General features: G+C 39.4%; 2 protein-coding genes across 2 annotated transcripts in view; one reads left to right on the plus strand and one right to left on the minus strand.

The window, feature by feature from the left end:
- The window catches only part of LOC130904439 (inactive all-trans-retinol 13,14-reductase-like), a 29156-nt gene extending 22436 nt beyond the window's left edge, over positions 1 to 6720 (plus strand). The window contains exons 9-12 of the mRNA XM_057817184.1: positions 2035 to 2144; positions 3689 to 3855; positions 6220 to 6379; positions 6468 to 6720. Of these exons, the coding sequence (XP_057673167.1) occupies positions 2035 to 2144; positions 3689 to 3855; positions 6220 to 6379; positions 6468 to 6616 (586 nt within the window). The 3' untranslated portion in view covers positions 6617 to 6720. The remainder of the gene's footprint in view (positions 1 to 2034; positions 2145 to 3688; positions 3856 to 6219; positions 6380 to 6467) is intronic.
- Positions 6721 to 13569: 6849 nt separating this feature from the next.
- On the minus strand, positions 13570 to 23194 carry rpl23 (ribosomal protein L23). Its single transcript, XM_057817132.1, has 5 exons — positions 23113 to 23194; positions 22335 to 22418; positions 21171 to 21299; positions 16005 to 16118; positions 13570 to 13701 (listed from the first exon to the last, which is right to left on the minus strand). The coding sequence occupies exons 1-5, from the start codon at positions 23123 to 23125 to the stop codon at positions 13619 to 13621; spliced, it is 423 nt and encodes a 140-aa protein (XP_057673115.1). The 5' UTR covers positions 23126 to 23194; the 3' UTR covers positions 13570 to 13618.
- Between the last annotated feature and the right edge of the window lie 36 nt (positions 23195 to 23230).

The raw sequence follows: 23230 nt of genomic DNA on the forward strand, positions 1-23230 counted from the left end.
ACTGACTGAGGTCGTGGACAGGTGTCTTTTATACCGATAATGAGTTAAAATAGGTGCCATTAATACAGGTAACGAGTGGAGCCTCGTTAGAAGAAGATAGACCTCTTTGACTGCCAGAAATCTTGCTTGTTTATAGGTGACCAAATACTTATTTTCCACCATGATTTGCAAATAAATTCTTTAAAAATCAAACAATGTGATTTTCAGTTTTTTTTCCACATTCTGTCTCTCATAGTTGAGGTTTACCCATTTTGACAATTACAGGACTCTCTAATGTTTTCAAGTCGGAGAATTTGCACAATTGGTGGCTGACTAAATACTTATTTGCCCCACTGTATTCGGTTTCAACCATTTTAAGATTATTTAGATTTTATTTAATTAATTAGCTTAATTTTTTAAAAATATAATTTTAATAATGTACATAGTGTACTGTATATTTACATATATATTAAATATATATTTCAGAAATATATGGCAGAAAACACTCCATGTATATATTTCAGAAATATATGGCGGAAAACACTCAGGTGACTTGAAGTTCCGCTCTGAGACCCCCAATTTGGCCATATTTCTGAATTGTTCTCTATGCATGTGTAATACATCATTGAACAGCTTAAAATCTCAGTTTTCTAGTTTTTTTTTTTTTTTTTTTTTTTTTTTTTTTTTTTTTTTTTAACAGCAAAACCCGAACTCGAGGTGAGAGCATGAGAGGACATAATTAAAGACACCATGATTTTAACAAGATATTATCGCGTATTTACCTTGTTTCGATCCAAAAACTCCATGTAGCATGTATCACTGAGTGTCAAGACACAGCTGTGAATGGCCACAGCCAGCCTTCTTCAGGATTTTATGGGTGAAACACGGTAATATAACAAGAGTTGCAATGCAGAAATCGCCGACATGAAGGAGTGGTCGAGATTTTCTTTTTCAAATATTTACCCTTTTAAATGTTTTTTTCCCCGCAATTTTTCTTTGTTTGGATTGATTATTTATCATCTAAAATATTGGGGAAAATGCTACAGTAACAAAAAATACATTATCATGATATTTATGAGGTAGATAACCGTGACCTATTTACAGACACTATTTTTTTCATTGACGTAATTTGTTTAGAAGTTTTAAATATGCGGGTGAATAATTTCATAAAATTCTTTTTTTTTTTCAACAAAATATTAGACATCAATTAAGGATTCTGCACTGAAAATGATAGACATTTCGAATAATAAATATAATTTATGGCTGCTGAAACAAAAGCGGTTGCGCGATGTCTGTAAACGGGGTTCTCCGGGGTAAAACGGACAAAATAAAAATAGTTCGGGGGCTTAATGTGCCATGAAATTGCTATGGTAGCATATACACATATTGTTCTATCAAACACAAAAGTTCTTTTGGCTTATAATACAGCAGTTTATTTTAAAGAGGGGTGCAAGAGCAGAAACTGCTTTTTCAGCCTTGTCTGTTTTCCGCCATATATATTATATATACTGTATCTTTATTTTCAAAAGCGGTTTTTTGTTTGGTTTATGGGAACAAAACTATGTTAAGTGTCTATTGGACATTTATTAGAGCGATATTGGATTTTTGAATGTTTAAACAAACAAAACAAAGCAAGAAAAAATATCAAAGAAAAAAAAGTTTCAGTGCAATTATCATGGCCATCAGTTATTTTCAGATTTTTGCTATTCGCGCTCAACTCTGGTCTCTCTCTCTCTCTCTCTCTCTTCCCCCCTAATAATAGCTTGTGTCTAGTAGTGTATATGCATCTGTTTTGAATACAATTGTTCATGAATGCATACAGTATTAGCATTAGCATTAGATTATCCAAATTGTCAAGCTGGTGTGGTTGGTCAGGGTGCCGATGTAAAAAGAAAGTAATAATTAGCAATAGGATTTTGTCCAACCATGCATTTCTAGTTTTTAAGATACTATTGGCAGATTTAACATGTTTAAGTCTATTTTTTGTATAAATTTGTATTTTAATAATACTGGTGTGTGTGTGTGTGTGTGTGTGTGTTTGACTTATGTGTGAAGAATGGAAAAATACTCTTCTCTAAAGAAGGAGGAGGTATTGGGGAACATACCAATGATGTTCATCACCTTTCCATCGGCCAAAGACCCCACATCCAACATTCGACAACCAGGTAATTAGGAGTGGGAACCTCTTGTTACCTCATGATACGATACGATTTGCGATACAAAGCTCACGATAACGATGATCTGACGATACAGCGTTACAATGATTATCAATACATTGGTCAGGAAATCATTCTAGGATATTCTACAAACAACAAATAAACAGAAAAACAAGCTTCTGCTGTGAATTGGAATGAGTTCATCACTAATAGATGTCCAATTCGTTTGAAGCCGGAGGGTGGCAGCGAATGAATGTTCATTCGCTGCCACCCTCCGGCTTCAAATGGATTGAACGTCTATGGCCGTCAGTGGCAGCCAATGCCAGACAATGAGGTAATTTTGGGCCATTTAAGGTCATTTGCCTGTTGATTTTCAGTTACGTCCTGTTGATTTTGGGGTACTTTATGGGTCACCTCCTGTTTATTTTGAGTTACAGAACAGGAAGTGACCTGGGAATGCCCCGATAATCCGACAGAATGACTGCGAATGCTCTGGTTTCGAATTAGTGCTGCAACGATTAATCGATTAACTCGAGTATTCGATTAGAAAAAAAATTAAAAATCAAATTCAATTTTGCTGCTTCGAGTATTCATTTAATTAAAGTGGCGTTGTAATGGCTTGTTTTAAAAGTGTTTGCATTTGTTTTTATTGAATTGGGTGGATACACAGCCCTCTAGTCTACCTCATTTCACATGGCTGAATCCATCTGCTCCCTGTTAAGACCAATATAAGCGTTTGTTTGAGTTAATGATTTTGTTGAATGCACTCCTAATTTAGTTTAAAGGTATATTTAGCCATTTTATGAGGGAATATGTGTGTGAGCCATTTAAGAGCATTGTAAAAAAGTGTTAGCATTTTATAGCATTTAAGCTGGCAGACTTTTGCAATGTAAGTTAGCCAATTGTTCTTTTGTTGTATATAGATCCTATTTTTCTTTTTTTTTATATACCGTGTGAGGCTCAGCTCAGGTATTTTTTATTTTCCTTATACGATTACTCGATTATTCAAACTAAATATTTCATCGAATAATCGACGACTAAAATAATCGATAGCTGCAGCCCTATTTCGAATGAACGAACGTTCCCAGTCTAAATGGATCATTTCAGTTTTGTTAAAACACTGTGAGTCTGCATGACATTTGATTACTTATTGCCATTTTTTATAAATGTGAGTATAGGTCTGTTTTTCTGCTTACAATATCAAAGTGTAAAACGTTTCCCACTCTCTCATGAGTGAGACAAGACCAGCAACCAACATGCCATTTTGGTTGAGTCGTCTCCCTAATCATTTTGCATACAGATCCCTCCGGAGTATAAGTCGCATGGACTATACATACTACTATACATACTATACATAATATATATAATGCGGAGGGATGGAGTGTAGCAAAGTATTGGTTGCTAGTATTAGTTTTACTTTGGGGAAAAACCCTGAAAACACACAGAAATGTGTATGTTGCCATTGATTTAATCTCCAAACCGTTTGTGCATGTGCAAAGGGACCATAAAAATATTTCTGTGAAAATACTTCCCATGACTTTATCTCCATTTAGGAAAGTCCTGTATGACGTTGTTAACCATGGCTCGCTATGAGTGGTTTGAGGAATGGGAAGGGACAAAGATTGGCAAGAGGGGACAGGACTACCTGGATCTCAAAAACCAAATGTCTCAGGAGCTGCTAAAGTGGGCCTTAACCATCTTCCCCCAATTAGAAGACAAGGTATGTGCTTATCTTTGTACAGTAGGTACACTGCTAGCCAAAAGTATTGGCACCCCCTGCAATTCTGTCAGATAATGCTCAATATCTCCACCAAAATGATTGCAATTACAAATACTTTGGTAGTAATAGCTTCATTATTTTGCTTGCAATGAAAAAACACAAAAGAGAATGGGGGGGAAAATTGAATCATTATCATTTTACACAGAACTCCAAAAATGGGCCGGACAAAAGTATTGGCACCCTCAGCCTAATACTTGGTAGGACAACCTTTAGACAAAATAACTGCGAACAACCGCTTCCGGTATCCATCATTGAGTTTCTTACAATGCTCTGCTGGAATTTTACACCATTCTTCTTTGGCCAACTGCTCCAGGTCTCTGAGATTTGAAAGGTGCCATTTTCTGATCTCTCCACAGGTGTTCTATGGGATTCAGGTCTGGGCTCATTGCTGGCCACTTTAAAGGTCTCCAGTGCTTTCTCTCAAACCATTTTCTAGTGCTTTTTGAAGTGTGTTTTGGGTCATTGTCCTGCTGTAAAACCCGTGACCTCTGAGGGAGACCCAGCTGGGTCCTACATTTTGTTGCAAAATTTGTTGGTAGTCTTCAGACTTCATAATGCCATGCACATGGTCAAGCAGTCCAGTGCCAGAGGCAACTAAGCAACCCCCAAACATCAGGAAACCTCCCCCATGTTTGACTGTGGGGACCGTGTTCTTTTCTTTAAAGGCCTCATTTTTTCCCCTGTAAACTTTATGTTGATTTCTTTTCCCATAAAGCTCCACGTTTGTCTCATCTGACCAGAGAACATTCTTTCAAAACGTTTTTGGCTTTCTTAGGTAGGTTTTGGCAAACTCCAGCCAGGCTTGTTTATGTCTCTGGGTCATAAGAGGGGTCTTCCAGGGTATCCTACCATAGAGTCCCGTTTCATTCAGATGCCGACGGATAGTACAGTTTGACACTGTCGTACCTTCGGACTGCAGGACAGCTTGAACTTGTTTGGATTTTACTGTTACGGATGGGGAGTAATTCATGCTTTTGTTCAGTAATGTTTGTTTTCCCTTTCACTTTGTACTGGTTTATGTTGGTTTTCACCTGTATTTTTCCTTTGCAGTAGTTTCCACCTGTGTTATCACAGAGGGCCTCCACAGCTGTAACCACTTCATCATTAGTTAATCATCCAATCATCTGTTTGTCCTGCCACTATATAAGTTGAATTGTTTGCTCTGTTCAGGAAAGGCGGTGGCAACTCTCAATTTGGTTGTGTTGGTTTGTTGAAGCCTGTTATGTTATGACTTTGGTTCTGTTTGTGAAGTTTGTTTTCTGCCACTTGTTTATTAATGATCTCTTTTTATTTAGGCTGGCACAGAGCACAGAGGTATTGACTTTAGGCATACACCTACAGGTATACATTGTGTCTCCCACCTCACGTACTGTAGGTACTAACTCTCTGTATTAGTCCATTAGATAGAGCGGCAACACCAACCATGTATTTCTGGGCATAATAGTTGCCTGCCACTGTAGTGATTTAGTTTGGGGGTTATTTTGGTTTCTAGGTTTAGATGGGGATTTCTCTGGGTCTCTGGGTCAGAAGTGGGGTCTTCCTGGGTATCCTACTATAGAGTCCCTTTTAATTCAGATGCCAACGGACAGTACGGATTGACACTGCTGTACTTTCGGACTGCAGGACAGCTTGAACTTTTTTGGATGTCGAGGTTCTTTATCCACCATCTGCACAATCTTTCGTTGAAATCTCTCGTCAATTTTTCTTTTCCGTCCACATCTAGGGAGGTTGGGGAGATTTTGCCATGGGCTTTACACATGTTGATGACACTGCGCATGGTAGAGACAGGAACATTCAGGTCTTTGGAGATGGACTTGTAGCATTGAGATTGGCCATGCTTCCTCACAATTTTGCTTCTCAAGTCCTCAGACAGTTCTTTGGTCTTCAATGCGGTACACAGAAGGACACAGGGCAGAGGTTGAGTCAACATTAATCCATTTTAACTGGCTGCTAGTGCGATTTAGTTATTGCCACCACCTGCTATGTGCCACAGGTAAGTAACAAGTGTTATTAATTACACAAATTAAAGAAGCATCACATGATTTTTCAAAGGTGCCAATACTTTTGTCCGTCCCCTTTTTGGAGTTTTGTGTAAAATGATAATGATTGAATTTTTTTTTCCCATTCTCTTTTGTGTTTTTTCATTGCGAGCAAAATAAATGAAGATATTACTACCAACGCATTTGTAATTGCAATCATTTTCTGGGAGAAATTGAGCATTATCTGACAGAATTGCTGGAGTGACAATGCTTTTGGCCAGCAGTATATTTATATTTGAGTAACATTTGAAATATTTATCTTTAGGTCGTTATGATTGAGGCTGCAACCCCTCTGACTAATGTCCACTATTTGGGTGCACCAAGAGGTGAGATGTATGGTGCTGAACACAATTTGGAGCGCTTCACCCCTGAAACGGTTGCAAGGACCAGACCACAAACACCAATCAGTGGCCTGTACTTAACAGGTATCTAAAGCATTCCAAAATGAAAGTGCAAGTCTGTATCAAAATGAGAGATATTGTTATCTAGCTCACTGTGTGTGTTTGTTTGCAGGTCAGGACGTGTTCTGTAATGGCATGGCTGGAGCTTTACACGGCGGACTACTTTGTGCATCGGCTGTCCTGAATCAGATCCTCTATATTGATCTTCTAGCTCTTAAAACACGCCTTAAAAAGAAGCAGGCAAAACATAAGATCACCTGAATGTAACAATTGGAATTACTAACAAACCCCTTGACTAGATAATGCCAATCTGTGTGTTACAATACAAAATTGTCATTGTATCATGTGAATTGAAATTAAACAAATTAAACAATATTTGAGAGATTCTTAGGAGGACCTTATTTTTAAGATTTTTATTCTTTAAAGAAACACTATGTAACTTTTCAGTTTTGGTCGATTTTGGCGACTCCGGTGGACAAAAGTGGTCGTGTTTTGTCTGAAGGAAGACTGCGTTTCCCATGAGGACCAGCGCACACAGTCTCGTAAAATCATCAACAATCATCTCCCGGTCGCCTGCAGATGGATTAAACGACATTTCTGTTTCCAGCGGCTGTGTGAAGGATGAATAGTAATAAGGTAATCAATCCAGCTGTGGCTAAACAATAGCATATGACGATGAGCAACCGTATGGCTTAAGCCTGAGTTACTCTCCCGCATTGCAGTGACGGCGAAGCGACTACGGCGTCATTCGACATTCGATGGTTCTCCGGCCAGGTGACGCGTTGCTCTGTAATTCACCGCCAAGCCACTAGAGGGGTGTGGCGTTATGTTTGTACGGTTTTGGGGCATGCTTGTTGACTTCCTCTTGTGTAGTTTAACGGAGAAAAAATAAACAATGCAAGATGGAATGCTTGAATGTAGATCTTCAGCTCATCAACATTGAATAAATGTTGATCCTACAAATGTTGAGGCGCAGGTGACGGTTTCGAGGCAGTCTGTCCAACTTTTAATGCCGCATAGAGAGTTCAAGCCTCGGGTGGAACCAGCTAGCTGTGGCTCCTAGCTTCAAACTGGCGTCAAGCACTGCGTCCAGCGTTTTCTCCGAGGTCTGCAAAGCCCTCCAGCCCGATTTGTTTGCCGTGTTCTACAACCACCCAGTGGGAAGCCGTAGCAGATTTCTTGCATCTATGGAACTTCCCAAACTGGTTTGGAAGCCTTGATGTTAACGTTATCATAAAAACACCGAGGCACTCTCAATCAGTGATGATGTATCGTGTGTGAAATGTCTGTTGTTGAAAATTAAACATCAAAACAACTCTTTTGGGACCAAACCTGTGCTTTATTCTTCAGATACTTGAAGTGTGACACGTAAATAAGTCACAGACTCACAGCAAACATGTACACAATAAATGATGAAGTGCACCAACCAAAAATACGACATAAAGTGATATAAAGCTGGCAGTTTTTGGCCGACTAGGTGGTTCTTCAATTTTTTTTATTCAATCGCCGACCTTGCCATTTGGCAATCATTATGATGTCTTGACGAGACTTGCTCTTCGATTATACTCCCGTCGGCTTGGTCCATTTTTGCGTGGAGAAAAATAATGTTTGATTCTATTCTACAATGGCGGTGATTTCGCGCTGAACCGGAAACAACAGCCTGAGCGGACCAGTCACAGTCAATTTCCACCACGTCATATGCGTCGACGTGTTGCTAGGGTTTGAAAATTCAATAGGCACACGTCAGGCTACGGCGCAGGGTCGTAAATCGTGTCTTCATTGACGGCGCAGGTCTGACGCGGAAGCATAACTGGCCTTTAGTGTGGCCAACCCCCCCCCACCACCACCACCACCACCCAGACTCGTCAGCGTTGACAAGTTCGGTTAGGGGGCGGCGGGAGGGGGGGGGGGGGGTCGTCACGTGAGCGTGTGAAAGCTGGGCCAATGTTTATTCTTGAGTATTCTGGTATCCTCCCTTTTTTCCCTTTTTATTTCCAAATTAGAGTGGAAAATAAGTATTTGGTCACCTACAAACAAGCAAGATGTCTGGCTGTCAAAGAAGTCTAACTTCTTCTAACGAGGTCTAACGAGGCTCCACTCTTTACCTGTATAAATGGCACCTGTTTTAACTCATTTTCGGTATAAAATACAGTCAGTCACACTCCAAACTCCACTATGGCCAAGACCAAAGAGCTGTCGAAGGACACCAGAGACAAAATTGCAGACCTGCACCAGGCTGGGAAGACTGAATCTCCAATAGGTAAAACGCTTGGTGTAAAGAAACCAACTGTGGGAGCAATTATCAGAAAATGGAAGACCATTGATAATCTCCCTTGATCTGGGGCTCCATGCAAGATCTCACCCTATGGCATCAAAATGATAACAAGAACGGTGAGTAAAAATCCCAGAACCACACGGGGGGACCTCGTGAATGACCTACAGAGAGCTGGGACCCCAGTAACAAAGGCTACTATCAGTAACACAATGCGCCGCCATGGACTAAAATCCTGCACTGCCAGACGTGTCCCCCTTCTGAAGAAAGTACACGTCCAGGCCGCCCAGAGAGCATTTGGATGATCCAGAAGAGGACTGGAAGAATGTGTTATGGTCAGATGAAACCAAAATAGAACTTTTTGGTACAAACACAGGTTCTCGTGTTTGGGGGAGAAAGAATACTCAATTGCATCCGAAGGACACCATACCCACTGTGAAGCATGGGGGTGGAAACATCATGCTTTGGGGCTGTTTTTCTGCAAAGGGACCGGAACGACTGATCTGTGTAAAGGAATGAATGAATGGGGCCATATATTGAGAGATTTTGAGTGAAAATCTCCTTCCATCAGCAAGGGCACTGAAGATGAGACGTGGCTGGGTCTTTCAGCATGACAATGATCCCAAACACACAGCCAGGGCAACAAAGGAGTGGCTTCGTAAAAAGCATTTCAAGGTCCTGGAATGGCTTAGCCAAGTCTCCAGATCTCAACTACATTGAAAATCTGTGGAGGGAGTTGAAGTCCGTGTTGCCCAACGACAGCCCCAAAACATCACTGCTCTAGAGGAGATCTGCATGGAGGAATGGGCCAAAAAACCAGCAACAGTGTGTGAAAAGCTTATGAAGAGTTACAGAAAACGTTTGGCCTCCGTTATTGCCAACAAAGGGTACATAGCAAAGTATTGAGATGAATTTTTGGTATTGACCAAATATTTATTTTCCACCATGATTTGAAAATAAATTCTTTAAAAATCATACAATGTGATTTTGTTTTTTTTGTTTTGTTTTCCACATTCTGTCTCTCATGGTTGAGGTTTACCCATGTTGACAATTACAGGCCTCTCTAATATTTTCAAGTGGGAGAACTTGCACAATTAGTGGTTGACTAAATACTTATTTGCCCCACTGTATATAGGGCGGAAAACACAGACAAGACTGAAAAAGCAGTTTCTACTCAAACACTCCTCTTTAAAAGAAACAGCTGTATTTTAAGACAAAAGAGCTGTTGTTTGATACAACAATATGTCTATATGCTGCCATAGCAGATTCATGGCGCATTAAGCCCCCAAACTATTTTTAATTTGTACCTGGAAAACCCCGTTTACAGACGTCGCGCAACCCAGCCATAAAACAAAGGTAATTAATCATATTTATTATTCAAAATGTCTGCCATTTTTAGCTTAGAATCATTAATTGATGTCTAATATTTCGTTAAAAAAAACTTTAAAAAATTATTCACTCGCATATTTTCAAACAAATTACGTCACAATGAAAAAAATGGGTAAAAAATTATTCACTCGCATATTTTCAAACAAATTACGTCACAATGAAAAAAATGGGTGTCTGTTAAAGTCATGGATATCTACCTCATAACTATCGCTTAATTGTATTTTTTTTTTATTGTCGCATTTTCTCCAACATGTTAGATGATAATCAATCCAAAGAAAAATTGAGAAAAGCGTTTAAAAGGGTAAATATATGAAAAAGAAAATCTCGACCACTCCTTGATGTCTGCGATTTCTGCATCGCGACCCTTGTTATATTACCATGTTTTCGCCCAAAAATTCCCATAATCCAGCTGTTGCCATTCACAGCTGTGTCTTGACACTCAGTGATACACGCTACATGGAGTTTTTGGATCGAAACAAGGTAAGTACGCGATATTTCGTTAAAGTCATGGCGTCTTTATTTGTGCTCTTTCCACCAGATAGGGGTTTTTTTTTTTTTTTTTTTTTTTAATGCCCTCCTGTTCAAAATTGTTCTTCCCTCAGAAAATTGGAACTTTAAGCCAGGGTTCACTAAATCCGGACCTCTGTGCCACTTTTCCACGTCTCTCTCCCCTAACACACCTGAATCAAATGATTATGTCATCAGCAACCTCTCCAGAAGCCTGATAATGATGATCCTGATTATTTTGATTCAGGTGTGTTGGAGGAGGGAGACATGGAAAACACGACAGGAAAAGTGGCACCGAGGTCCGGATTTAGTGAACCCTGCTTTAAGCTTTCCAATGATGCATGATGATATGACACATGCATATCGGACAATTTTGAAAGTTGGCCAAATTGGGGGTCTCAGAGAGGAACTTTAAGTCACTTAAGTGTTTTCCGCCATATTGTTCTTGCGATAATTTCTCAAGTGTACAAAATAAGATAGCAGCATATACAGTGCCTTGCAAAAGTATTCGGCCCCCTTGAACCTTGCAACCTTTCGCCACATTTCAGGCTTCAAACATAAAGATATGAAATTAAATTTTTTTGTCAAGAATCAACAAGTGAGACACAATCGTGAAGTGGAACAACATTTATTGGATAATTTAAACTTTTTTAACAAATAAAAAACTGAAAAGTGGGGCATGCAATATTATTCGGCCCCTTTACTTTCAGTGCAGCAAACTCACTCCAGAAGTTCAGTGAGGATCTCTGAATGATCCAATGTTGTCCTAAATGACCGATGATGATAAATAGAATCCACCTGTGTGTAATCAAGTCCCCGTATAAATGCACCTGCTCTGTGATAGTCTCAGGGTTCTGTTTAAAGTGCAGAGAGCATTATGAAAACCAAGGAACACACCAGGCAGATCCGAGATACTGTTGTGGAGAAGTTTAAAGCCGGATTTGGATACAAAAAGATTTCCCAAGCTTTAAACATCTCAAGGAGCACTGTGCAAGCCATCATATTGAAATGGAAGGAGCATCAGACCACTGCAAATCTACCAAGACCCGGCCGTCCTTCCAAACTTTCTTCTCAAACAAGGAGAAAACTCATCAGAGATGCAGCCAAGAGGCCCATGATCACTCCGGATGAACTGCAGAGATCTACAGCTGAGGTGGGAGAGTCTGTCCATAGGACAACAATCAGTCGTACACTGCACAAATCTGGCCTTTATGGAAGAGTGGCAAGAAGAAAGCCATTTCTCAAAGATATCCATAAAAAGTCTCGTTTAAAGTTTGCCACAAGCCACCTGGGAGACACACCAAACGTGGAAGAAGGTGCTCTGGTCAGATGAAACCAAAATTGGAACTTTTTGGCCCCAATGCAAAACGATATGTTTGGCGTAAAAGCAACACAGCTCATCACCCTGAACACACCATCCCCACTGTCAAACATGGTGGTGGCAGCATCATGGTTTGGGCCTGCTTTTCTTCAGCAGGGACAGGGAAGATGGTTAAAATTGACGGGAAGATGGATGCAGCCAAATACAGGAACATTCTGGAAGAAAACCTGTTGATATCTGCACAAGACCTGAGACTGGGACGGAGATTTATCTTCCAACAGGACAATGATCCATAACATAAAGCCAAATCTACAATGGAATCGTTCAAAAATAAACGTATCCAGGTGTTAGAATGGCCAAGTCAAAGTCCAGACCTGAATCCAATCAAGAATCTGTGGAAAGAGCTGAAGACTGCTGTTCACAAACACTCTCCATCCAACCTCACTGAGCTCGAGCTGTTTTGTAAGGAAGAATGGGCAAGAATGTCAGTCTCTTGATGTGCAAAACTGATAGAAACATACCCCAAGCGACTTGCAGCTATAATTGGAGCAAAAGGTGGCGCTACAAAGTATTAACGCAAGGGGGCCGAATAATATTGCACGCCCCCCTTTTCAGTTTTTTGTTAAAAAAGTTTAAATTATCCAATAAATTTTGTTCCACTTCACGATTGTGTCCCACTTGTTCATTCTTGACAAAAAATTAAAATTTTATATCTTTATGTTTGAAGCCTGAAATGAGGCGAAAGGTTGCAAGGTTCAAGGGGGCCGAATACTTTTGCAAGGCACTGTAGTAAGTACATGTAAGAAAATACATCAATTAAGCTCAATGTAGGTCTAATCTAATGACAAGCTATGTCGTTTCATCTTCTTGAAGTTAAAATAAAAAACGATTCAACTGATGTGTTCGTTAGGACAGGAAATATGACCGTTCCGATTGCAAGCCACTCAACCGATACAAAATCCGTCTGGCATACATCAATTGTTCAGCTATTGCGAGGCTAGTAATTGTCTCTCAGTCTTCACATTGGCTACGTTTACATGGACACATTAGGATTAAAAACCTAATTGGCATAAAACACATTATGTATACACCCCATTGTCGATTTATAATCCAATGGGTGTGCATGAAAAGAGTGGCTACATAACATGGAAATTTAATCAGATCAGCATTTAGATTAAACTTGTGATTGGATGAACAGTTTTCATGGACACTCAAGCATCACACGATTACTCCATATACCAATCCAGGAAAAATCCAATGTTTCATGACGGGAACCCTCAAAAATATACAGCTGGTGATTGGATGACTGCTCTTCTCATCACACTAGCGAAAAAAAATTCAGTCAAAAAAAGGCTTTGTCAAGTTCTTGGATCTTTAAAATAAAGTGTATTTCAGACAAAACTTGGGAAATATACATATTGACAGACACCGCTTTGCAGTCCGCCGTAGTATTCAAGCAGTGGCTTCCCGGTGATGTCACATCTGCAGCTCCCGCCATTTTCTACTCACTGGCTCGAACATCAGACAACCGGGGAAGTGGTTGGACGGTTGAGGTTTGCAACACGTTCGTCTTTGGCAATGAAAGCATTCATGGCTAAATCAAAAGATGCTTCTTTGGGTTCTGGATACAGAATTGGAAAACGTGTACAATCCTTACAAAGTACAACCTTGAGTCTCAGTAGCTGCTTCGGTTGTTTAGACAATTTTAAATGATGACACAGGGAAGACTATATGAACATTTTTTATTGTAAACAAAGGGTGTCTGTCAAGAAGCTTATGCAATGCTTCCAGCATTTGAGGCAATTCTGGGCCACAGATCCGCACACTCCTTAGCTACTGGGCCAGTGATGGCAGAACCTGGTAACATAAGAAAAAAAACCTCACTCATCACTACTGCTGGTCCAGCTTTTAGGCGTAATGTTACTTACATTTAGGTAAAAATTACATATTAAAGCACTCAAGCCATCAAATCTGGCTGTTTCTTTAACCATTTCATAATTATTCCGTCCAATACAATACATCAGGGAATGCCCACTTTTTCAGGTTGTGACATTACAAACAGAATTGATGATCATGACTTGCTTTCTAGTGCTGCGCAAGCTAGTACACGTATGGTACGTCCCACAGCAACAGGAAAATAGCGCGCCTATGGATACCATGCTAGCAATAATCTGCAGTTCATTCTGGGTGTGACATCATCTTTGGAGATTTTTTTTGTGGGCGGGACCAAGACAGCTGAGAAAAGACTGTTTAGGATCATATTTCATATGAAGCCTTTTCTGTCACTTTGTTCGGAATGAATTTGTGTCCAAAAATTCTATGCTATCATTTTAAAGTCTCTTGCTGTTGTATTTCATTGCACTGTTAAGCACAATCAGATTGAAACTGATCAACATTTATTTAAAAAAAAAATCTTTATAAGGGCATGTATAAAGGTTTGTACCTTTCATTGCTTTGTGAAATGGAACCGAGTGTTAAAACTAGTGCTGCAACGATTAAACGATTAACTCGAGTAATTCGATAAGAAAAAAGCTTTGAATCAAGTCTTGCTGCCTCGAGTATTCGTTTGAGTGGTGTTGTCATGGTTTGTTTTTAAAGTGTTTAGATTAAGTTTTAATGATTTGGGTGGATACACCGTCATCCATTGGCAACAGTGAATATGACATAACTCATTTAACATGGCCTGAATCCAGCTGCTCCCTGCTTGGACCAACATGAGGTAAGTTTTTGTTTGAGCCATTATGTTTTTTAAATGCATTTGTAATTTAGTTTATACGTATATTTAGTCGTTTTTTTCTGGGAATATGTGAAATATTTGTTAAGTGCATTGTTTTTAAAAAAAAAAATAAAAAAAAAAAAGTTTTAGCATTTAAACTAGCGGACTTTTGCTCTCCAAGTTAGCCAGTCCTTTTGTTGTGCTAAGATCCTCATTCATTTTATTATACCGTTTGAGGCTAAACTCAAGTATTTTATTTTTAGATGAAAGTGCAATTATGCATAGTTTGAAGAAAACACTCTGGAATTTTATTTTGCATTTCAATTTATTGCTCTTTTGAAAGTGCAATCTTAGCAAACCTTTGCTTTACATCTCCTAAAATTGATTCTGTAACACAATAAATGTTCTTAAACCGAATACTCTATTATTGTCCATTTAAGGGCTTTTATAGGTCACTTCTTGTTCATTTTTAGTCCGTAACCAAAAATCAACAGGAATTGACCCGGAAATGCTATAAAAAAAATCAATCAATCAGGAATTAACGGAAAAACAATAAAAAATGACTTAAATGCCTCAAAATTCATTGGCTGCCATTGATGGCCATAATTCAAATGCATTGGACGTCTACTCGTGATGAAGAAAAAAAATTAACAGAAGGATGAAAAGAGCTTGTTTTCTGTTAGTTGTAATGTAGAATATCGTGTAATGATTTGATGACCCTGATAATTGTTTTGTCGCCATGTCGTTAGATAATCTATCGTGAGCTATGTATTGGAAACGGCATCATCAAATTCCCACCCTACTATTTGCAAACACTGACATCACAAAACATTTTGTCTCATCACTGATTGAGACAGCAGATACTGTTATAATCTGCCACCTCACCCACAGTGAAGAACTTTATATCCTCTTGCGCGACAGCTCGCATTTGTCACTGATCAGACAACGTAAGTGCTTTTGCAAGAGGAATGTCCATTTCATAGTAGGGCCAAGTGATTTTAGAGGAAAGTGGAATCGGGATTTTTCTGGCCAATACTCGGGGTATAAAAGATCAAATTTGGGATGTTGGCAATTTAGGCAGCAATACGATTTTGCAGTGTCGCAATTCCATTCAAGGACCTTTGATCGATTTAATATATATATTTCACACGATATTTACATTCCGCCTTAAGCAATTCATTTTTTTGACAATTTTGTTGCTGACATATCAGACATTCGAATGCAATGATATCCAAATATCTATTGATATCCAAATCTATGTATCGTTACAACCTTAGTCAATTCTGAAATTTTGGGCTATGATTTTCTTTGAAATCACACTTACAACATTACAAAGCATGCAATGCAAGCCATATTACTCTCAAAGCTAATCTGGAACAAATACACTTCGTATGCTGAGGTAACACTGTACTAAATAACTAAATTCAATTAAAACTAAACTCACCTTTCATTTCTCCTTTATTATTAACAATGACACCTGCATTGTCCTCAAAGTAGAGAAAGACCCCATCTTTCCGCCGATACGATTTCCTCTGCCTGATCACGACTGCAGGATGCACTACAGTGAGAGAAAAAGAGTACAATGCTGAATAGGAAAAGACCATTTTGAACAGTTACACCGGCTGAAATAAGCTCAAAGTCGAAAAAGACCGTCACGTTCATCATGTGTACGCCATTACTGACAATAACTCAGTAACTCTTTTGCTAATATATTTGGGAGGACAAACGGCGACGTGCTAAATACTTATTTCAGTGGCTGTAAATTTATAATAGGTGAGGTAGTCTGCTGATATCAATTTTACTCAATTTGAACTTCAAGTCATATAGCAGTGTTTTCCCTACATATACAAGATTGTGGCGCCCCGCCACACCAGAATAAAAGCCGCCACGCCTTGCAAATGAGATATTTTTAAAAAATAATTTTTTAAGGCCGTTTCACACTACCGGCAGCATAGTGTGAAGGGTTCAGCGGCAACCTATTCATTGTGTATTGTAATGTCTCTTAACTAAGCGCGGCCCCCTTAAGAGAATCTGACAGGGGAGCTGATACGTAGGAGGGAAGCGAGTAGGAAGAATGGGAGAAAGGGCGAGATAGCAAGAGATAGCAGTTATTTTGTTATATTTTATCTTATTATTGTTGCCACAATAAAGTGGGAAGCCAATACCGACTCCTCTCCCTTTCCCAATATCAGGGGCATTACAGTAATTTGGATCGCCACCGCGCTAACATCAACAACGCACCCAATAGCAGAGGGGCAGGCATATTTATATCTGAGCTATCAGGCTGTTTAAGCGGACAGATATTCGCTATCTCGATTGAGGAAACGTTGAAAAATGTGTTTTCTTTCAAGTTTCGCTAGCTCTGGGACACTCACCAACAACAATAAAAACACCTTCTCATTGAAACTAGTAACTCTTTAAACGGCTATTAGAATTTCCCCTTACTCCTTGAAACGGGTCCGTTAACAGAAGGACTATTATTGTTGTGGTAATCTAGTACGTATTGGGGATAAATATAAGGAAAAAGGACTACGACAGGGGTCTGCAACCCGCCAATAGCTATTTAGCGCTGCCCTAGTGGCTCCCTGGAGCTTTTTCAAGGATTGTTGAAAATGGAAAAAGATGGGAGAGGGAGATATATTTTTTGTTTTAATATGGTTTCTGTAGGAGGACAAACATGAGACATTCTTTCAATTAATATTGTTATGAAAAACTTGAACACTGTACAACAGAGTAGTCACGTGGTGCGTCATTCCACTGCAGGGAAAATAAACATTTAATCATGAAAGCTAATTATGCATTTGTAGCCAACTTAGTCATTTTGACGGTAGGCTCATATTGCTAATATCGATACATACAGCCGGTGTTGCTTTCATTATAAGGCTTATACAAGGATTTTAATTTTTTGCGGCTCCAGAAATACTGTATCAGTTTGCTTTTTCTGGTCAAATATGGCTCTTTCAACATTTTGGCTTGCCGACCCCTGGACTACGAGATGTAAGTCATACTATTGCTACGAGAAAAAAAATTGGTATTATTACGTAAGGCAACGTAGCTGTAATCAGCTATGCATTTTACATACATGTACCGTAGCTGAGAGCTACAACATTAGCCTGGCGAATGAAATATATTAAATATAGCTTTGTTATGGTTATTCTTGAGGGTAAAAAAAACATGGAAAAAAAAATTCGCCGTGGCACGACATGGTGAGGCTGTCCAACTCCGATGCAGCCCACCACCACAGCCTCCAAAAATCCTAGGGGAAACCCTGTATCATATCAACAAGAAGAGAGAATTTTGTCTCATCACTGATTGAGACAGCAGAAACTTATAATCTGCCACCTCACCCACAGTGAGGAACTTTATATCCTCTTGCGCGACAGCTCGCATTTGTCACTGATCAGACAAAGTAAGTGCTTTTGCAAGAGGAATGTCCAATTCATATTAGAGCCAAGCGATTTTAAAGGAAAGTGGAAATGGAATTTTTCTGGCTAATATTTGGAGAATCTGGGTATAAAAGACCAATGGCGTACCGCACGCAGGCTATTTTTAGACCGTGACGTTGCATCGTAAAGCGGAAGTAAAGCCGAAGTGGGACATTATAGACCCACCTTCGCAATGACCCAACGTAAAAAGTGCTATTTTTCGCCGGTAATCTTTCAAAAACGAACATGCCGTTCACGCATTGCTTTTTTGGAACTTGTAGAAACGACTCTAGACATTACGACCATGAAGGATGTTTTCTTCATACGTTCCCGGAAACCAAAAACTCGGGAGGAAAAATGTGAAGACCGAATCAACTTGCGCGGACTTTAACACCAGCTCGGCGAATCCATTCACATTTCATATGCAGTAAACATTATGTTGGGTTGGCATGGTCTTTCAGAGGACAAAGAGGTAAGCCATTTTTATATTTTTAACTTATTTTTTTAGCGTAACGTTGTGACGTACTGCTTCTGTCTGACAATGAATGACCTGAAAAGAATTATAATGGTAGCTGACAGCCACTGTTACCCTTTCTGTTATATATATAAAAAAACAACTTTAGTAAGGGGGGAGTGTAAATAAATTATAGGATTAAGATGTGTTATCAATGAAAAAATTGAAAGTGTTCGTTGGCTGTCACTGAGTAGCATTTGCGATCGCTACACAAGGCTAACTAAATTACCCCCAAGAACGTTAAGAGACGTAGGACAACCAGAGGATGTGTAAGAAAGACAGGGCTGATGGTAAAGGATAGCTTGTTGAAACAGGAGAATGTCATTGTCAGTCGCGTCGATAAAAATGCTAAAGCTATGCTTAGGTCGGCTCGTTTTTTTCGTCTTTTTCAGCCTTCGACACTAAAGCCATCTCTTTAACTGAATATTTTTATGTTCTTCCACATCTATGCCAGTCAATTTGGCACCAGGCACATCATTTTCGGAGAGAATTGGTAGGTTTAGCGCTGTAAACGTCTCCTTCGTACACGATTTCCATTCATTTCCTATTAGGGACAAACGATGGCTTGTCCTTGGTTAGCAACAGTAGCTAATGTAATGAATATTAATGAGCGGAAGTGACGTGTTGCTTGCGGTACGCCATTTTGGCATATGTTAGCAGTCTGCCGCAATTCCATTCACCAGCCAATGCCCTAAAATGAACTTGTTCCCTGGCATTGGTTGGCACTAGACATGTGCCGATTACCTGTTTCAAGGTATACCGTAGTATGAAAAAGTCAAGGTTTCAAAACCGCAAAAATTTTCCTTCATACCGTTCCTAAGGTATTAGCTATTTTTTTATGTCCCAAACATGTATGGAATAATCCCTCGCTTGCAGCTGTAAGGCTCAACCCTCCCCTACCGTTGCTCAGTGTCAGTGAGTCAGCTGTGCTACACGATGGCTGGAGGAGGTGAAACTCCTGAACTTTTTTCCCCATCGAAGAAAACAAAATCGTTGGTATGGGAACACTTCGCCTACAGAAAAATTAAACACGACTGAGGCTTAGAGGAGGAGGGCCAACCGACATGTTTGCGGAGGGTGACTGTCAAGGAGGCAATCCCTCCAATATGATTTTGCATTCATACAAAATTAAAGGTTAGTAAACACTCTAATGAACGTTTCCCACCAGCTACAAGAGTTAACTCCAGCGTGTTGAGTGTGTCTAGCGGTGGTAAAATGTGTTTTTTTCTCTTTGGCAACTGTTTGTTGAGAAAGAGTGGGTATAATGTAAACATGATACGAGTCATACACATGTGCTTATATGGAAATAATTCAATTTTTTTTTTTGTGTGTTTCAGATAGTAATAATGTTACGCTGTGGCTGTGGGTTTAGCCTAACCTAAAGGACTGTATTTTAATTTTATTTAGAATGTTTTTTTGTTTTTTAAAAAATCTATTTTAACTTAATATTATACTTAAGTTGGGTGGCATGTTCATTCGCTGCCACCCTCCCACTTCAAATGGATTGGACGTCAATTAGTGATAAACTACTTCCAATTCACAGGAGAAGGATGAAAAGACCTTGTTTTTTACTGTTTATTGTAGAAAACTATAGAATGATTTCCTAACCAATGTATGGCATATGGCAGGGGTTCCCAACCTATTCCACTAAGGCACACTGTGGGTGCAGGATTTCATTCTTACCAAACAAGATGACAACACTTTTTCCCCAATCTGGTGTTTTACAAGTGCAATCAGTTGATTGCAGTCAGGTGTGGCTTGTTTTAGCAGAAGCCTCATTGGTTCAACTGTCTCTGCTGGATCGGCTGGAACAAAAACCAGGACCCACAGTGTGCCTTGAGGACTGGGTTGAAAACCCCTGGCATATGGTATCGTATCTTGAGCCACTAGGAGGTTCCCACCCCTAATGGATATTCACATTTTAAAATTTCGGGGTATTTGGGGCACTAAGTGCACGCCGCGTTTCGCTGGCGCTAATACATTTTAGGAAGAGTGGGGTAAAAATGCAAAAAATGTAACCAGAACTGCACACAAGTGAACCGTACGAAGACGCAAAACAAACGGTTCAACACATGTACGGGAACAGTTACACCACTGGTTATTGGCGCACTCTGTTGTCAAACTTGCACCAATTGAGGAATTAAAGCAGTTTCACATTAGCGGCAGTGCAGTGTGAAAAGCGGCCGGCGGCAAGCTCAAACTGGTAGGAGCCTGAGCGAGCAGATTTACTATAGTCCCAAGCGCAAATGCATTCATTTTTTAATGATCCACAAAAAAACAGCTTTTCCCATTTAAAGGTGTAGTGATTATAAATTTATAACATTATAAGCCGTGCAAAGAGATTTACTAGTTTCCATGAGAAGGTGTATCACTTTTTTGTTATTCGTGAACAACATTTCCAAAGAAATGTACAGAGAGAGAGAGTTTAGCTTAGCAAGGAGATGTGTGAGTCAGTTTTCCAGTGTCTGCAAAACTTTTAGCGAGCACATTTATCCCACCTCCCTGAAGTTGGCCCCCCATCAAACGCAAATTTATTTAAAAATGTCAATTGTTTGCGCTACGTTTGTACTGTAAAGTTTCTTTTGTGCGAACACTGCCAATTTAAGAATACACCATTAAATGACTTGAGAATATTCCATTCCAAAAAATTATGGCTTCAATTTGAACCTACCTTTCTTCCTGAGCTCAGGCTTGCCTTTCTTGACCGTCGCCATCACCATGTCACCCACTCCAGCAGCAGGGAGACGGTTAAGACGCCCTTTGATGCCCTTCACGGAGATGATGTAAAGGTTCTTGGCCCCTTAAGATCAGATGAAAGATACAAACAACTTTATGTAAAGTGAAAAAAGGAAAAACAAAGTATGGCATACTAGCTAAATACATTAATTTTCGGACTATAAAGCGCACCTGACAATAAGCCGCCAACGACATTTGCTCATAGATAAGCCGCACAAGACACAGCTGTCCTAACTGTATTATGGGATATTTACACCAAAAGATATTAGCCAGTAATACTTTGACAGTGGCGTCAAGACCAAATAAATCACCATGAAACTTTGAACCAATTAGGTGCAAAGCTTCATTCAGTCATCACTCCTCCCTTGTCGGAGACAGTCAACCTCTGCTGCCACCTGCTGTCAAAACCGTTGTCATCCAACATGCCTCCTAGCATGCATTGTAGTGCTACTGATGTAAATCAAAATTTCTAAGCTAATTATTTCTTCAGTTACTGTTCGTTATTTCATTAATTGCTAGTAATGGTATTTGGTAACACTATTTGACATTGGCACCATAAGACTGTCATAAGGCAATCATCAATCGCAATATTACACTGTCATGAGCATTGATGCTCATAACAGATGTTATTGAGTGTCATCTAGCAAATTACCTCACTTTTAAATGGATGTAAAAATTTCAAGCTGGACTTAGTGCCATAATTTACCGGATGACACTTAATGACATCAGTCATAAGCATCCAGTAATGCCCATGATGGTGTCATATCGTAATTATGGCGGTCTTATGACAGTCCTATGACGCCACTGTCAAATAAAGTGTTACTTATTAACCCAAATAAATCAAATAAGCCACGGGATTCAAAATGAGGGGGGAAAAAATTGCGGTTTATAGTCTGAAAATTACGGTACAAGTTCACGCCCAACTGCCTGACATACTGGAATGTGGTGCCGTGTCAACAATGTAGAGAATCAGGACATGACATCACTCAATCCAATCAGTTTTATTCATTCATTATAGAAAGCACATTGTCTTATATGACATCATTATCACGTGACTATACGTGTATGTTACATGTAAAGGCTTAAAGTTTAAGCGTACCAGTGTTGTCAGCACAGTTAATAACTGCTCCCACTGGAAGACCCAACGAGATTCGGAACTTGGCTCCGGATGAACCACCACGTCCTGCAAAAAAAATAGTGATCAGCATACACAATCAAGACAGTTCAGCTCAATTTGAAAAGAATATATTTAATTGCTCATGTGAAATTTAAATATGAGCATCAGCAAGGAAAAAGTCAGGAAGCCTCATTTTTTGTGCACGAAACCTTTCGTGTATTAGCACTATTCCAAACACAGTAAGCTATTAGATTGTTTTATTTAACAAAATACAACTAGATACCATCTTATTTTCATAATTTCAAATATATATTTTTTTGAATTTAAAAAAAGTATCCGAACAGCAAAGCATCGGTGACGCAAACGTGTGCTATGTAACTACACACGTCGATTGTCATGGATGCGAATGCGCTAGCGGAAGTCTGTGCGATCGGATGAATGGGTGTAACGAGGTTTGGCAAGTGTTAAAACAAGTAAATATTAATTTTAAAACCACTTTATTCTACTGCTACATCTACAAACTCACATTTTTGCAACGCAGCACTGATAGACATCATGTATGCTAGCATTACATGTTGTTAGCCGCGAGGCCTGCTATCCATAGGTAAGAAAAGCTATTAGATTAATGGAAACAAAACTGAAGAATAACTAAGAAATCTGTCTTTTATCAGATTTGTTCCACAAATTTTACGATGGATCATCTGATTTGAAATGGGGAAAAAAGCTGATGGAAACGGATTTTATCATACGGATTTCGTACCTCTCTTCGACATGGCTGCGATGGGGAAAGAGGGCGAAGCAGAGAGGGATTGTGGGAAATATAGAATTCTTCTTCCGGGTCGTGACAGTCAGCTGTGAGCCTATCGGGAAGACTGTTA

Source organism: Corythoichthys intestinalis, chromosome 16 (assembly GCF_030265065.1).
Source record: "Corythoichthys intestinalis isolate RoL2023-P3 chromosome 16, ASM3026506v1, whole genome shotgun sequence".
Taxonomy (NCBI): Eukaryota; Metazoa; Chordata; class Actinopteri; order Syngnathiformes; family Syngnathidae; genus Corythoichthys; species Corythoichthys intestinalis.

Coding starts and splice junctions, on each gene's coding strand:
- rpl23 (XM_057817132.1), bottom strand. Junction 16,119..21,170: donor GCCTGAGCTCAGGAAGAAAG/GTAGGTTCAAAT, acceptor CTCTCACTGTAG/TGCATCCTGCAGTCGTGATC. Junction 13,702..16,004: donor TAATAAAGGAGAAATGAAAG/GTGAGTTTAGTT, acceptor TTATGTTACCAG/GTTCTGCCATCACTGGCCCA.